Here is a 15,467-nt window from a genome sequence, read left to right on the forward strand (position 1 = left end):
TAAGACAAAATCGACTATATGCTAGGTTAAGTAAATGTGAGTTCTTTATGACCGACATCATTTACTTGGGACACAAAATCACTTGAGATGGATTGAGCATTGACTATGACCGAGTTCAAAAGGTTCTGGACTGGCCTATACCGCGAACAATGAAACAACTTCGTTCTTTTCTTGGTTTTGTTGTTTTTCTTCGGAAATCTGTACGGGAGTACTCTCAGCTCACACTACCGATGACCGACTTATTGAAAGGTCGTGGACGTAAGTCAAATCAGCCTATCACTTGGAATAACGATTTGGATATGGCCTTCAGACTTTTGAAAGATAAAGTCAAGGAAGCACCTATCTTAGCATTGCCTGATCCTAGTCGGCCTTATGTTCTTGAAACTGATGCCAGTGACTATGCTATCGGGGCTGCTCTATTTCAAGATGGTAGACCGGTTGCTTTTGAAAGTAAAAAGCTAGACGACACTCAATCTCGTTGGCCAACCCTTGAGAAGGAGCTTTATGAGAAGGAGCTTTATGCTGTAATTCATGCTCTCAAGGTTTGGAGACATTATTTATATAGCTCCAAGTTTGTGGTATTGATTGATCATCAGTCAATCAAGTATGTGTGTGATGCGGATGATTTGAGAGAAAAGCTCGTTGGGCGGAGTTAATGCAAGATTTTGATTTTGAGATCCGTTATCGGAAAGGGTCCATGAATAGTATTGCAGATGCGCTTAGTCGAATTCGAGAGGTGAATTCTTTGTCGTTCACCGAGATTTTAACTGACTTATTTCAATCATTGAGAGGGCTTTGCAGGACTGATAGTTATTTTGGTCCATTTTGGCAGAAGATCTAGGACAGGAGCTCATTGATTGACCAAGACTCAATGACTGAGCAATCTACCATTCAGGCGCTGCAGGACGCCAATGGATGATTCGGAATGGTTTACTGTTCCGTAATGACAAAATTTGTGTACCACAGATCCCGGACATTAGGTCCAAGATTCTTAAGGAGCGTCACGACGCCCCTTCTGCTGGACACCCTGGGGTACACACAGGACGTTATCATTAGTGAAACACACTTTTTATTGGCCAAAGTGTCATGTGCATAAGCAATGCCATGGACCTTCTCAAGGCTAAATCCAAAAGGGGGCAAACAGATAAAGACCATGAACCAGTAGAAGATAGGTAGAACCAGAATGAAGGAGCTTCAGGTGTATCATCTGAAGTGGACGTGGAGCAGGACAAGTGGGATCATGGAAGGACTTAGGAAACAGACAGCTGAAGAGCATGATCCAAATAAGTGCAGTCGGCTGGCTGCAGAAGTGACTCGGCTGGCTGTAGAAGTGTGTCGGCTGCAGGACAAGTGGTGTCAGCTGCCCATAGCCATGGTTGGCTGAACCAGCACATAGGGGCAGCAGCAGGCGCATCACGAACAAGGATCAGATCCAGTCCGGTTGCATTAAAAGAACTTTAATGGACTTTTGACTGGCCGACCAGCAGTCGGCCAGTTCCCCATGTATTCCAAGGGGCTATAAATAGCCTCCCTTGCTCAATGTTTTATTCATTCACTCCCACTAGGGGTTTGGATCATTAGAGGTCCCATAGGGGACAGATTTAGGTGTCATCACCTTTTATGTAAGGCAGCCCATGGCTGCAGATTCAGATACCTTTTTGTATCATAGAAATATACTGATTTTCCAGCACACCTCTCTCTCTCTACTCTCTCTCTATACCTGCGTTTTTGCATCAGATGGTTCTCAAGAGTGTTTAGGGCTGAAAGAAGACTCCCAGAGCTTCCGCGTGTTACATTGGTATCAGAGCATCAGGCTCAGCAAAGCTAAACACTGATTCAGTCCCAGATGATGGTGTACAGGTCCAAGGTACAGGAAAGTACACGGATTCAAAGCCCAAGGCGGGAACACAGATCGGGAAGAACTCCTAGGAGGTTGGTTGGTGGTGTTCCACAATGCCAGATGGGGATGGCAGTTCCGTGAGCCAGATACGTTCTCAGGTAACGGTCCCAAGGGAGGTTGATCCTCCAAGGGTGATGTGAGAGTGCCAGACTCAGTTCCAGGAGAGAAGACCAAGACAGTGTTCAGAGTCAGGGCAGGAACGGATTGTGGACTAGAGGAACCGGATGCATAGATCTTCATCAGAGACAGAGTGGTTTGGAGAACAGCCCGGATTTTCAGAGAAAAGAGTTTGCCAGGGATGGATGGATGACAGAGGGACTTCAGGAAAAGGATTGGGATGATGACAGTCATCCAAGAGCAGGTTGGATTCCCGTCATCAAGTTTAGCAGAGGGGGATGTCATGTGCATAAGCAATGCCATGGACCTTCTCAAGGCTAAATCCAGAAGGGGGCAAACAGATAAAGACCATGAACCAGTAGAAGATAGGTAGAACCAGAATGAAGGAGCTTCAGGTGTATCATCTGAAGTGGACGTGGAGCAGGACAAGTGGGATCATGGAAGGAAACAGACAGCTGAAGAGCATGATCCAGATAAGTGCAGTCGGCTGGCTGCACAAGTGACTCGGCTGCAGGACAGGTGGTGTCGGCTGCCCATAGCCATGGTCGGCTGAACCAGCACATAGGGGCAGCAGCAGGCGCATCAAGAACAAGGATCAGATCCAGTCGGGCTGCATTAAAAGGACTTTAATGGACTTTTGACTGGCCGACCAGCAGTCAGCCAGTTCCCCATTTATTCCAAGGGGCTATAAATAGCCCCCCTTGCTCAATGTTTTATTCATTCACTCCCACTAGGGGTTTGGATCATTAGAGGTCCCATAGGGGACAGATTTAGGTGTCATCACCTTTTATGTAAGGCAGCCCATGGCTGCAGATTCAGATACCTTTTTGTATCATAGAAATATACTGATTTTCCAGCACACCTCTCTCTCTCTACTCTCTCTCTATACCTGTGTTTTTGCATCAGATGGTTCTCAAGAGTGTTTAGGGCTGAAAGAATACTCCCAGAGCTTCCGCGTGTTACACAAAGATGAAAGGGTATGTAGAAGATTATGTTCTCAAGTGTCAAATTTGTCAGGTAAATAAAGCTGAACGCTTTAGACAGGCTGAGTTGTTGCATCCTTTGCAAATCCCAGGTAATAAATGGGAAAGTATTTCCATGGATTTTATTACCGGATTGCCAAGAACACATCAAGGCCACGATTCTATTTGGGTTGTGGTAGATCGCTTCAAGGTGGTTCCAAACGTTATGTACTGTACGGATCCGTACGTACTGTACGTTGTTTGGTACGGAAAAAAAATTTAAGGTACGTAAAAATACGTACCATTGGTAAAAATACATAAAAATACATAAAATCTCAGAAATTTCAGCCACCTACATTAAATTTCAATCCATGTCCACATTGACATATAAAACTTTCGAAATAGAGACACAACAAGGTCAAAAACCTACTAATTCAAAAGTGAGAAATTAGAATCACAAAGTCGTCAATCATACTTAATAAGTTAATCGTACTTAATACTTAATACTTATTACTTAAGACAAGTCACATTGTCACAAGTGAGTCGTGACAACTCACAATTCACATCAAGAAATGATGAAATTTGAAAATGAGTCTATGAATAATGACAAAATGTGCCATGTCCATACAACACCAAATCAAAACTAAGGTAATCCAAATCAAAACTCATCATCCGATGAGGATGATGACCCTGGAGAATCAAGCATATAACCCTCCGTGATGACATTGCCCTCGTCATCATACTCAGGCCCGGTCATCATGGGCACAGGTGGGTGGGCTGCCTCAGATGTCCCTGTCCCTGTCTCTGCATCATCCTGCTGGGTAGTGTGAATGAGGCGAACGGCCTCATTCGCACGTGCTCGAGGAGTCTGAATAGGCAGCTTCCCTCTCCGGGCGCCTCTCCAGCCAGAACTCTCTGCATCTGCAGGTCCCTCATGTAGCTGAATTTTATAAGCTCGGACTCTCGATCTCGTCACCCGCCTGTCTACACTCTCCAGCTCTCTATGCAGGAGGCAAAGAATCTCGTCCCGCTCATCTCTCAACCGTTGCTCTGCCTCATCAATGGTGGTAGGATCTGGGACCAGCTTGACACGTGTTGGATCCACCTATTCAACGTAAAACCAAAGAGAATGCGGAGTGTCAACGACTCAACTTTTTGTATACTATAGTATAAAAGCTATGTAAATGGGAGGCCAATCCCCATAAGAGAATGAATAGGATAAACTCACCTGTTTTGGGGTGCCCAAAGCATGATAAGCTCGTACGAGCTTCATGTTGGCCCTACAATAGACCAGTCTCTCTAGTTGAGAGGTGCTCAAACGATTGCGTATCTTTGTATGTATGAGCGAGTAAGCGCTCCAGTTGCGCTCACAAGCACCTGCTGAACAATCCTACACTCCAATTCAAAAAAAGTGCTTCATTCATGTGAGCTCAGCAATTCCCAATAAGCTTCACAAGACTAGTTCATAGTCCATAGTACATACATGATATACATACCTGAGATAGCACTCGCAGAGCTATATCTGTAAGCTGTGGAAGACCCTGTCTTCCATAGTTTTGCCACCAAGTAAGAGGAAGCTTGGTGGCCTCTGGTCTAAGAGCAACAACTCTAGCAAATGAGGGTCCCAGGTTGTTGACCCAGCTGCAGAGCTCCGCATCAATCTCCAATTGCTGCTCCACATCACATACTATTAATGTACCTATCTCGTAAGGTGAGCAGCTCCCTATCATGAAAGAGAAGTGGCATCTTGTAGAAAGGATGGAGGAATGCAGCCATCCCATGAATGGGGTGACTCATATACCCCCATCGATAATCCACAATAGCCAATATATCATCTCGGCTGCAAGAGTAAGATAAACAGAGAAGTAGAGCAATTAGTAAGTCAAGACTCAAGAATCAAGATTCTGTAATCGGCCATCAAGAATCAAGATTTTACTTACCAATTCTGTGTCAGGGACGTACAGGCTGCAATATGACTTCATCTGCATGAAGAGGTGGTACACTAAGCCCAAAGTGGAGCCCTCCATGTCTGTGACTTGCAGAAGTACAAATACTGGCTGCAAAGCCACTAAGAGAGTTTGCACATCCGTCCAGAGGGTCTCATCCAGTATCCGTCTCTGTATGTATTTGGTGGGCTCTGTCTGTGAATGATACATATCTCTCCACTTTGGATCCACAACTGTCTGTAATAGTGGATCTCTCAATTTGAAAAGCCTGTGTAGCACCAAATACATATAGGCAAATCTTGTCTTGGATGGCCGCACCATATCTAGGTTGTTGTGGCTCCTAAAGATAGCCAATGCCTGCTGCTTCTTTCTGAAGAATGTAGTGATCTTCGTGGCATCAGAAACTGTGGGTTGCACCCAACTCAGCTTGTCTATGTCCTCCATAAGCAAATCAAGGCAATGGGCTGCACAGGGAGTCCACACAATGCGAGGAAACTCCGCCTCCACCATGTCTCCCATTGCCTTGCAATTAGCAGCATTGTCTGTTACAACCTGCACCACATTCTCTGGACCAACTTCAACAATTGCCTAGCGAATATGCTCATAGATACTCTCAGCAATGATGCGTTCGCCTGCCTTCCCAGCATCCACAGCGCGTAAGAAATACGTACCAAGACATGAAGAGACAAGAATACCACCAAATTGTTGCCAAACTGCTTTCACTGGCACCAATGCCTTGTCTATCAAGGCCTTTTGCTCATCAAGCATCGTGGTGCGCATCTTTTTGTACTCAAGCCCTGACCATGACTCCGTGTGTCCAACCTGGGCTATAGCTCTGACCATCCTCTTCCATTGGTCAGTCCTCAAAACATTGAAGGAGATATTGCACTCTATGAGAGTGCGAGCAATCTCCATCTCAGCCACCTTTTGCCTTTCTTTGACCCAAGACTGTGCATACACACGAGAAGGCAAGGTGGTTTGCCTTTCCGTATATGTATCACCCTCATTCTCAACTTGCATGACAGAAGGCCTCTTTCTGGCACACGATGCCTGCTCAGAAGAGGCAGGCTGAGATTCATCAACCTGCGTGGATGGACCAGCCAAGTCCCCAAGAAGAGCATCATGAAGCGCATCCTGTGTCTCTTGTGTGCCTCTTCCTCTTCCAGCTGCCCCCATTGCAGGGAAATTTTCAGCAATCAACTGATCTCTCAATGCTTGTGGCACTCTCTTGCACCCTGCACAATTGTTGGTGGTGCCAATGCCTGTGAGGTGCTTGATGACACGAGTAATTGTACTCGTGAGGGTGAAATTGCAGTACTTACACTGCCATTGTCGAGTGCCACTACCTGCCTGCCCTGGAGTAGTCACAATGCGAATGACGTTTGTGTGCTCCTTCCAGTATGGGTTCTCTCGCTTCGGCATGATTGCTCTGACAAATTCAATGCACAATGCCAGCAGCCATACAATTTCAATCAGGATTCAGCAATCATGCAATGCATAATATTTAGTGGGCAGCTCAGGTGAGAGTGAGTGTGAGAGGGAGAGAGAGAGAGAGAGAGAGAGAGAGAGAGAGAGAGAGAGAGAGAGAGTTATGTTGCTGCCTTGGGGGCCTGAGCAAGGGTGGGTGGGGAAAGGGGCGCGAAGGGAGAGACCACCACACGCTGTACGGAGTCCAGGTGGTATCGGCGAACCCAGGGAGGCGAACAGCTTACAACCGGCGAACACAGAAGGGAGGGCGGTGGCGAACAGCAGGCGGCGAACACACAGACGGGCGAACAGCTTACGGTATCGGCGACCACCACACGCTGTACGAAGTCCAGGCGGTATCGGCGAACCCAAAAAAACAAGATACGAGACACTATCGCTGGCAAAACCCGAAACGACCACCCAAAAAAAAACGTACGGATCCCCGTGCTGTACGGATGTACGGTACGGAACGGATCCGTACGTACGTTTTGATCCAACCTTGGATCGCTTGACAAAAATGGCTAGATTTTTACCGACCCGATTAGCACGGCAGTTTATCGAGCAATTGTTTAGACTGTACGGGTTACTGCAGGACATAGTCAGTGATAGGGTTTACGAGTGATTTTTGGAAACTTGTTTTTGAGAAGTTGGAAACAACTTTGAATTTGAGTTCCTCTAATCATCCTCAATCTGATGGCCAGACTGAAAGAGTGAATCAGATTTTGGAGGATATGCTTCGAGCATATGTATCCAAAAGACAGAGTTCATGGGAGGATTATCTTCCTATGTTAGAATTTGCATATAACAGTACTAAGCATACAAGTACAGGTTTTAGTCCTTTCATGCTTTCTTTTCAGGTTCGTGCGGAACAAATGTCATGTCCTCGACATCTATAATTTCTTGAGGAGTAACTAATTGATCTGCTCCACCCAGTACTTCCTTAAGTCTACTAACATGAAATACAGGATGAACTTTCACATGAGAAGGCAAATCCAATTCATATGCAACTGAACCAATCCGTCGTGTCATACGAAATGGTCCACAGTATCTAGGGGATAATTTCGGAGATCGACCTGTCCGTAAAGTCTCGAAATCTTTAGGAGCTCACAAATACACCATCGTTCCTTCAGAGAATTCTCTGGGTGAACGACGTCTATTAGAATAAAACCTGTCTCGGTCTTGAGCACTTCTAATAGATTCCTTCGCAACTTGTAATATTTCCTGCATATCTTGCAAAAAATTACGTGCTGCATCATGCTGAAGTCCTCAGAATCCTACTGTATCAGGTGATCTAGGTTGAAAAAGATTCTTGGATTTCGTAAACGAAGATTGCGTAATACGCTTATCACGGAATACAAGATCAAGTGGAAGGATCGTGTTGAGGAGGACGCTACATGGGAGACATTGACTACTCTTCAGAGAGATAACCCTCGCTTTTTAGTGAGCTCAGGAGTGAGCTCTTAGAGGAAGGGGAGTATGTCATGTGCACAGTGTGTATCTACCGTGTGCTACACGCATGCAAGACTAGTTTCGAGGCTAGGGGAAGCTTGGAACTAGGCAGGCTGATTGACGAGCTGAGTTAGGGATATACTAACGGGCGGGCACCCAAGTATGGACGGGCGGGCGCCCAAGTGTGGACGCCCGATGACCGGCCAAGAGCCTATAAAAGGGTGGCCAAGGTTAGTTATTGAGACATAGAGAGTCTCGCGAGTTTGTGAGAGCTCTATGGTCTTGGAGCCTGGATCTTGTGCAGACGTGCACCTGCTTTATGCAGCCGAGGCCGGCAGCAATCTCGAGGCCCGCGAGGGCAGCTTCGTGGCGGCATGGGACGTCGCGAGGAGGAGATTGGTCGGTATGTCAACCTAGTTAGCTCAGCTCGTGGCTCGATGGGGACAGCCAAAACTGTGAGCTTGCCCACGGCTGTCATGGTTGGGAGGTGAGTCAGGCCTGCACCCCCCTTGTTTGTTTGTTTGTTTTGTTTGCAGGATTCGAGTCTCGAACCAAGAACGATCACGAGGAGATCCGTGGGGATTCGACAGCGATGAACCTGCCCCCAAGCTAAGCAGGAGCGAATGTCACATGCACCTTGCACTGGAGTGCTATGTGACACACTAGCTCTACATCAGTGCATCATTCATCAATAGGATTTACCTTTGTTAGGAATATTTTGTCATATGTCGTGGCCCCATTGTGAGCCCCAGTTCGGGATATGTCAAGCACGAGCTACGTAGGCCAATCTCCACAGCCATAGAGTGTCTGCAAGTGTCAATCCTCTCAACCCACTTGGAGAATTTATCAGATAGTGCATGTAGTGTCAACCTTAGTATTAGGTTTGCATCAGTAAGCATTTAGGGGCTAAGTGCATGATAAAGAATGCCCATGGGCCAACCAAAGGCCAGCACATGGCCACAGGCTTCAGTCGACAACCTGTGTGGGGTTGTTTACAACCCTATGAGCCAGCCGACAGCAGTAGCAACACCTGGCCAACACTAGGACTCAACCTACAACATCTAAGGCTTCATAGCTATAGTCGGCCAGTAGGGGTTCTCAGTCGGCCAACATATGGTGTGGATCAGCATGCAGTCGGGCAGCATTAGATAAAGCATTTCCATTAAGCGCATTTATTTAGCATTTAATGCTAATTTTGGTCCAAAAGCAACTGGCCTATCTGCAGCTTGGAAGCATATAAATGCAAGCGCTTCATTCCACATTCAATCATTCAGGTATTCAGAGAAATTCAGCAAAGTCAAGATCAGTTCCAAGCATTCCCAGGTCTCCACAAAGGGCATCTTCAGCTGTCAGCCAGCATATGTGCATCCCTCAGTTTTGGGGTTGCGTAGTGGTCATTGAAGAGCAATTCAACGGAGCTTGCACAACATTTGGATCAGACTATGTTTGGTCCACATCATCCTTGTGTCTGGCAATCCTCAATCATCATTCACGCTCATTGTAAGTTCTCCAAAGAATAATATAAGCAAATACTCCTGCTTGCATGCTTGCAGGGGGACCTTTCAGTGGGTAAATTGGGACCCAATACTGTGTCGACTCTTGTCCGCTTTCTCTCTCTTCTACTCTCTCTCTCTAAGTGGAATTGCGTAGACTCACGGGTATAAAGAAGGCTTTGTTGTGCGTTACGACGATCAACCTCTTGCATGCTACACTCCAATCTTCCAAGCCTATATTCCAATTAATTTAAAAGAAAGAAATCAAGCTAGACATCCCCTCCGACTTCTAGGCAATTGTCCTCTACTAAAGAGAGTCCTTAGCTTCTCAAGGCCTTTTCAGATTACAAAAAAGATCAACCTGGTGGCTTTTAGACTTGGGTTACCATATTATTGGAGGATTCACAATGCTTGCTATGTGAGTTCTTGAAGAAAGTATCAAAACCCAAAGCCGGCATTGAGGATCCACAAGAAATGGAAGAGATGGAAGCACTCCAACCTTGGCAAATGATTTTCTGTAAAGAACGAAAGCTCAAAGGTAGGAAATTTCAGCGGAGGTTTCTCCTGAAATTCAAGAACTACCCATTCACACATGCAAAGTGGGTAGATGAAGACTACTTCAAGGACTTTCTGGCACTCCTTGAAGCATATCTGAAAGCTTTTCAATTGCAATCAACTGCCTATTGTTACTATGCATTAATACCAAGTCACATCGATCACAAACAAAACGAACCCATTAAATCAAATCTACTATGCATTGATACTGAGTCACATTGTTCACAAACGAAACGAACCCATCAAATCAAATCAAAAATCTAGATCTCAAAGAGCATCATGCACTTCTTTTACGAAAAATTACTTCTCTTTGCAGTAGCATCCAAGCTTGAAGGTACCATACTCATTTTATGACCCTGTTCATGATTGAGAACTTTCCCATCAAGACATAGGCAGAAAAATAGTAAAGAGATATTCCTTGATGGTCAAATGTTGATCATTGGTCAACCCAAGTGAAAGGGTCAACACAGGTCAATGTGAGTTGAACATTGGCCAACTATGAGTAGGCAGGTCAACGCTGGTGAAAATTTGTTAATGAGCCAAAATAGTCAAACTGTCTCGTGCACAAGGCAGTGCCATGTCTAATCCCTGATAAAATCCCTCATTAGGGAGTAGCATTAGGAGCATTTAGGACATCTTCATCAACATGCATCACGTCGGCAACAGTTCCACGCACATACATATATCAGGTCGGAAGCAGTAGAATATCAGTCGACAGCATTGTGTGAACAGCATGGTGTGAGAGTCGGCAACATTTATGAGTAATTTAGGTGCAAGAGTTAGCATTCAATGCTTCCACTATGTCACATTGGTATCAGAACATCAAGTATAGGCATATCACCAAGCACTACAGGCCCCACAGCTTCACATTAGAATATGTAAAGTTGTGATGCCAAGACTAGTAGTCATGCCTTGACTAATAGCCACACCCACCCTATCTTCATCGCGCAAGGACCAAACCTCCACCCCAAGGGCGTCATACTTGCACCACAAGGGCATTGTCGCAGTTCTCAAGGGCAATGTCATAAGGGGTGTACAAGTCCAAGCTTGGTAAACGCAAGCAGTTACGGAGCATCAAAAAGGTCAAGCATGCATTGGGTGAATCCTCAACATTTAGCCTGTGGAAGTTAGGTCATCAAAGGAGTACCTCAGCAGGAGGGGATGTCACCTAACAAGGCAATACCATGTCTAATCCCTGATCATATCCCTCATTAGGAAGCACTATTAGGTGCATTTAGGGAATCTTCATCAGCATGCATCAGGTGGCAGCAGAAGAATATCAGTCAGCAGCATTGTGTGAAATTCAACACCATTTATGAGTAATTTAGGTGCAAGAGTTAGCATTTTCTGCTACGTATTTTATGTCAGAGGACAAATCAGCTGGCCAACAGCAGTTGAAGCTGGCCACCCAACATATCAGCATCATGATTCATATATAAGAACATAGCATGTTAGCTCGTTTCTCATCTCTCACCTCTTTGGAGTTTGATCAGATAGAACCAATAGAAGTAGTCAGAAGTAGAAGTAGCCCATTTTGGGTAACCTTTCCATGTACATAATATATATACACTAGAAAACCTGTCTATCTCTATCTCCTCTCATGCGTTTTGTGTTAATGCTCCAACAAGGTGCTTACGGACTACGATTAAGGCATGAAGGCTTCCGCTATGTCACATTAGTACCAGTGCATCACGTGCAGCCATATCACCAAGCACTGTAGGGTGCTTAAGGGCTGCCATTAAGGCATGAAGGCTTCCGCTATGTTACACAAAAACAGCCAAATCGTATCAAACAAGTTCCATGGGGCAAGAACAGATTATACTCTATGAATGAATGAGAAAATGGTGTGGATCATTCTAGTGGAGCTAGCGCCTCTAGGTTGCCTTCCATAAACAGCCACAAAATTGCACAATCTTGCACTTATCCCGACTGAGCCAAAACATAAAAACTGGGCCAAAACAGTGAAAAACGGCCAGATAAGATTATAACAGTGAGAAACAGCCATGGCATATCAACACAGGCACAACTATAGCACAAACTTGCACTGCCCCTCTGACCCCAACCTGTCTTTGAATGATTTTTCCCATAAATAAAGCTACTGCTTTCCTTTCTCCCGTTTTTACCCTATTCTTTGGAATACATTCAGCTACACGCAGCAGAAACATAAGAAAGTGGACTCGAGACAATTGTGTTGAAGAGTTCTTCACTTTGACTGTGACATCTCTGATGGCTTGTTGGTCCCAACTTCCATTGACACAAACCATCAAATTCTCAAGCCTCTGCACAGCAAGAACATGGAAAGATTCTTCAGCCCATACTTGACAATGTTTTCTCCTTGACCTCTTTAACCTTGCAGGCTAGAGTTCTTTGCTTCATACTAAATCTCAATCAAAGTCCTCAAGCCACCTTGCACCCCTTCTAGGGGTTCTCCCACATGTATCTGCTCCTATGATGTAACCTAAGAAAAGTCTTCATGCCAAGCTGCCCATAATAAGCCAGAGATTGGTGCTAATAGAGTTCTCATTGAGAAACTGTCTGCAAATTACAATGCAAGGTTCAAGGTTCTAGCTTGGTAAAATTTTAGATTTGGGTGCATGGATGATGCCGGTTGAGCATGACACTTCAAAGACTCTTTTGGCTTGCCATTCCAATGTCTTACCCTAAAACTTCTTATAAATGTAATGTGGATGAAGAGAGAGGGAGTAAGAGAACAGGCAATGTGCACCGATAGCTGAAAATACCCAAAGACCCCTCTTCTCACAATCCACCCTCAGCAGCCAACGATAGTCTAACAAAATGATGTTTACCATTCATAATGAGTATCAATGACAGGCAAAGACCAAAGTTTCACTTGCTGCACTGTCTGAAGGCCCGTTGCAAAAACAGTTCATAGCATTCAAAGAACACAGTGAAGAAAGAAGCGAGAGAGACCTGTTCTCAATCCAAATACTAAAAAGAACCATACCCATGAGTTCGAAGAAGACGGCGACGCTGCCTGGTGCCAAAGATGGACAAAAGGGAGATGAGACTAGCACGGCGGATGCGCAGGGGTTGTCCAGAGCGAAGGCCATCCATGGCAAAGTTTGCCTCATCCACATGCTCCATCATCTCTCCAGACTCCTGTGCCTCCAAGAGGGTAGACGTAGGGGGGGCACATGGTCCCATAACGCTTGCAATTTTGGCAGAGGCAGCCATGACCTCCATCCCATTTCCCATTACAGAGCTCGTTGCTCTAGCTTGGATATGGCCATCTCCTGTAACAGAGCTCGTTACCCTAGCTTGTCCATGGCCATCTCCGACCATAGAGCTCGTTGCCCTCGCTTGTCCATGAAAATTTCCCATAGCTTGGCCATGGCCATCTCCCGTCAAAGAGCTTGTTGCCCTAGCTTTGACACGGCCTCCGCTTCCGCTCGAGCTGGTCTTGGCCATTTTTAACGAACTCTCTGCCTTGATGAGTTTCTGGCCTGCTGAGGACGTTCTCTCGCATTTCCCTTTAAGCGAATCGGTTGAGGCTGGGGTTGGGATGAATTCCTGCAGAAGCTCTGAGCTCTGCATCGACATGGACGAAGCGCGAAATATGCCATCGTCCGACGAGCCCTGGGAGGATGGGAGGGAAAAGGAGAGGCGGGCCTGCTGCGATGAGCTCCAGAAGGAGGAAACAGGCTCGTTTTCATCGTCCTCCTGAGAAAATTTGTCTGCTGCAGCTGTTCGCAAGCCAAGAGGGTGGAATTCGTCGTCGGCATCGGTAAGCAGGCTCGTGCTGCTCTGCGAGCCGAGGTGTTCTCCCCTATTTCTCCTCTTGTATGTTCTGACGATCATTCCTGCTCTGGCTATGGCGATGATGAGAACTTTGCTGACAGAAAAGCTCAAAAAAAGGGTAGCTAAACCAAATTCGTGCCCGCGTGTGGCCGCCCAACTCAATTAGGAGTGCTAGGGGAGGGAGTGTTTATTATTGCTACTCTATTACTAAAAGATACAAGATTCATAGTGTGAAGTAGCCTATATTACTATGCCATAACTCGAGTAACCAAAGAGGCTGTTAGCATATCAAGCATAATCTCACCAACTATGCCAGTGGCATAAGTGCAAAGGTGTCATCTTAGCCTATCATCCATATTCGCACTAGTTGAGCTCAATATCTCAACACTATCTCTTTCACAATTCTTCATCGTGCTACACTCCCCAACCACATCCTTGCATGTCTCCTTATAAAAATCGACACTTAAACCTTCGCTTTCTAGACCACCCTCCCCAATCTTCTATCATTTGTTATCCCAGGCTCCCCCAAGCCATCCCTTGCATGCCTTCAACGCCTTTACTTCCTTAATCTCGGCATGAGAGCCACAAATGGGAGCTAAAGAGGAAGAGATTCTCGAGTGCCTATGACAAAGGCATTCTCCTCCAATGCTCTCTTGCTACCATAGTAATGGCCAACAGCAAGGCCCCTATCACCCAGGCAACATCAAGCACGCATCAATGAAACAAATACATGTCTTTGCATACACACAGACTAGGTAAATCAAAGAGAGAGGGAGAGAGAAAACACCAAGTTCATTCTTTTAAAAAAAACACATGTTCGTGCCTCGTCTACCAAACCCAAATACAAAAACTCTCTCTCTCTCTCTCTCTCTCTCTCTCTCTCTCTCTCTCTCTCTCTCTCTCTCTCTACCCAAAAAATGGCATATAGGCTACTTATGTCAAACAATATATTCTATTGGATTTGTTTGCTAAATAAGAAGGTTAAAACTAAAGCTCAAAATGGATTTTTATTTATTTTTAAAATTGATGGCATAAAATGTGTGTGTGTGTGTGTGTGTGTGTGTGTGTGTGTGTGTGTGTGAGAGAGAGAGAGAGAGAGAGAAAGGAATTTGTTGCCTTTCCTACAAAAGTCACATGAGAGAGGTCTATCGGCCTCTCCCCTACTAAAGGAGAACCCCACACAAAGAGAGAGAGAGAGAGTTTAAAAAAGAGACTACATGCAAAATTGATATTTGGGCTAGAAGATTACTAAGATTTTGTTCTAAAATAAAGTTCAATCAAAAACCTTAGAGTTAGAAGAATATTACATAATTTCTTAGTGAATTAATTGCATTCCTATAGAGGGCTTATTGAGGCTATGACTTTTTAGGTTTGGTTTCATTAATTAATCAGAACTAAAGTCATAGTCTCTTCCACCGCTCAAACTGTAATGAAGAAACAACTTAGGGTGCACATGCAGTAGGGCATGGTTCTAGGTACATGGGCTTAGGACATCTCTATACATGTGGAATTAGGGCACATGTGGCCTTGGGACTATAAAAGTACATGGCCTATGCACTTTGTACCTTCTTGATATCTTTTGGACATTCTATCATTTAACATAATCTTGGAGCCTTCTGGCTTACATAGATTTGGGCTTATGAAAGGCTATTTCCATTCTCTTGGTGAGAGGCTAAATCACTTATGCACTATGCATTTGTATGTGATTAGCATCCTAATTACATGCAAGCTTTCATGGTGATTTTCCCATATCTCAACTTCATTTCAATTAGTATCAAAGCTCTTGGCTTTGATATGGTATTTTGATTTGAGAGTGATT

At 45.1% G+C, this 15,467-nt stretch overlaps 2 protein-coding genes across 8 annotated transcripts in view; both read right to left on the reverse strand.

The window, feature by feature from the left end:
- Nucleotides 1-13,973, reverse strand: part of LOC147635225 (wings apart-like protein 2) — an 87,707-nt gene extending 73,734 nt beyond the window's left edge. For all 7 annotated transcript variants that reach the window (XM_086802443.1, XM_086802442.1, XM_086802445.1 and 4 more), the window contains exon 1: nt 12,855-13,973. In XM_086802443.1, the coding sequence (XP_086658569.1) occupies nt 12,855-13,708 (854 nt within the window). In that variant the 5' untranslated portion in view covers nt 13,709-13,973. The remainder of the gene's footprint in view (nt 1-12,854) is intronic.
- LOC147635226 (uncharacterized) lies at nt 3,441-5,247 on the reverse strand. Its single transcript, XM_086802447.1, has 3 exons — nt 4,476-5,247; nt 4,208-4,369; nt 3,441-4,084 (listed from the first exon to the last, which is right to left on the reverse strand). The coding sequence occupies exons 1-3, from the start codon at nt 4,758-4,760 to the stop codon at nt 3,638-3,640; spliced, it is 894 nt and encodes a 297-aa protein (XP_086658573.1). The 5' UTR covers nt 4,761-5,247; the 3' UTR covers nt 3,441-3,637.
- Nucleotides 13,974-15,467: the final 1,494 nt, after the last annotated feature.

Source organism: Cibotium barometz, chromosome 9 (assembly GCF_041138505.1).
Source record: "Cibotium barometz isolate CiBa-2024 chromosome 9, ASM4113850v1, whole genome shotgun sequence".
Classification (NCBI taxonomy): Eukaryota; Viridiplantae; Streptophyta; class Polypodiopsida; order Cyatheales; family Cibotiaceae; genus Cibotium; species Cibotium barometz.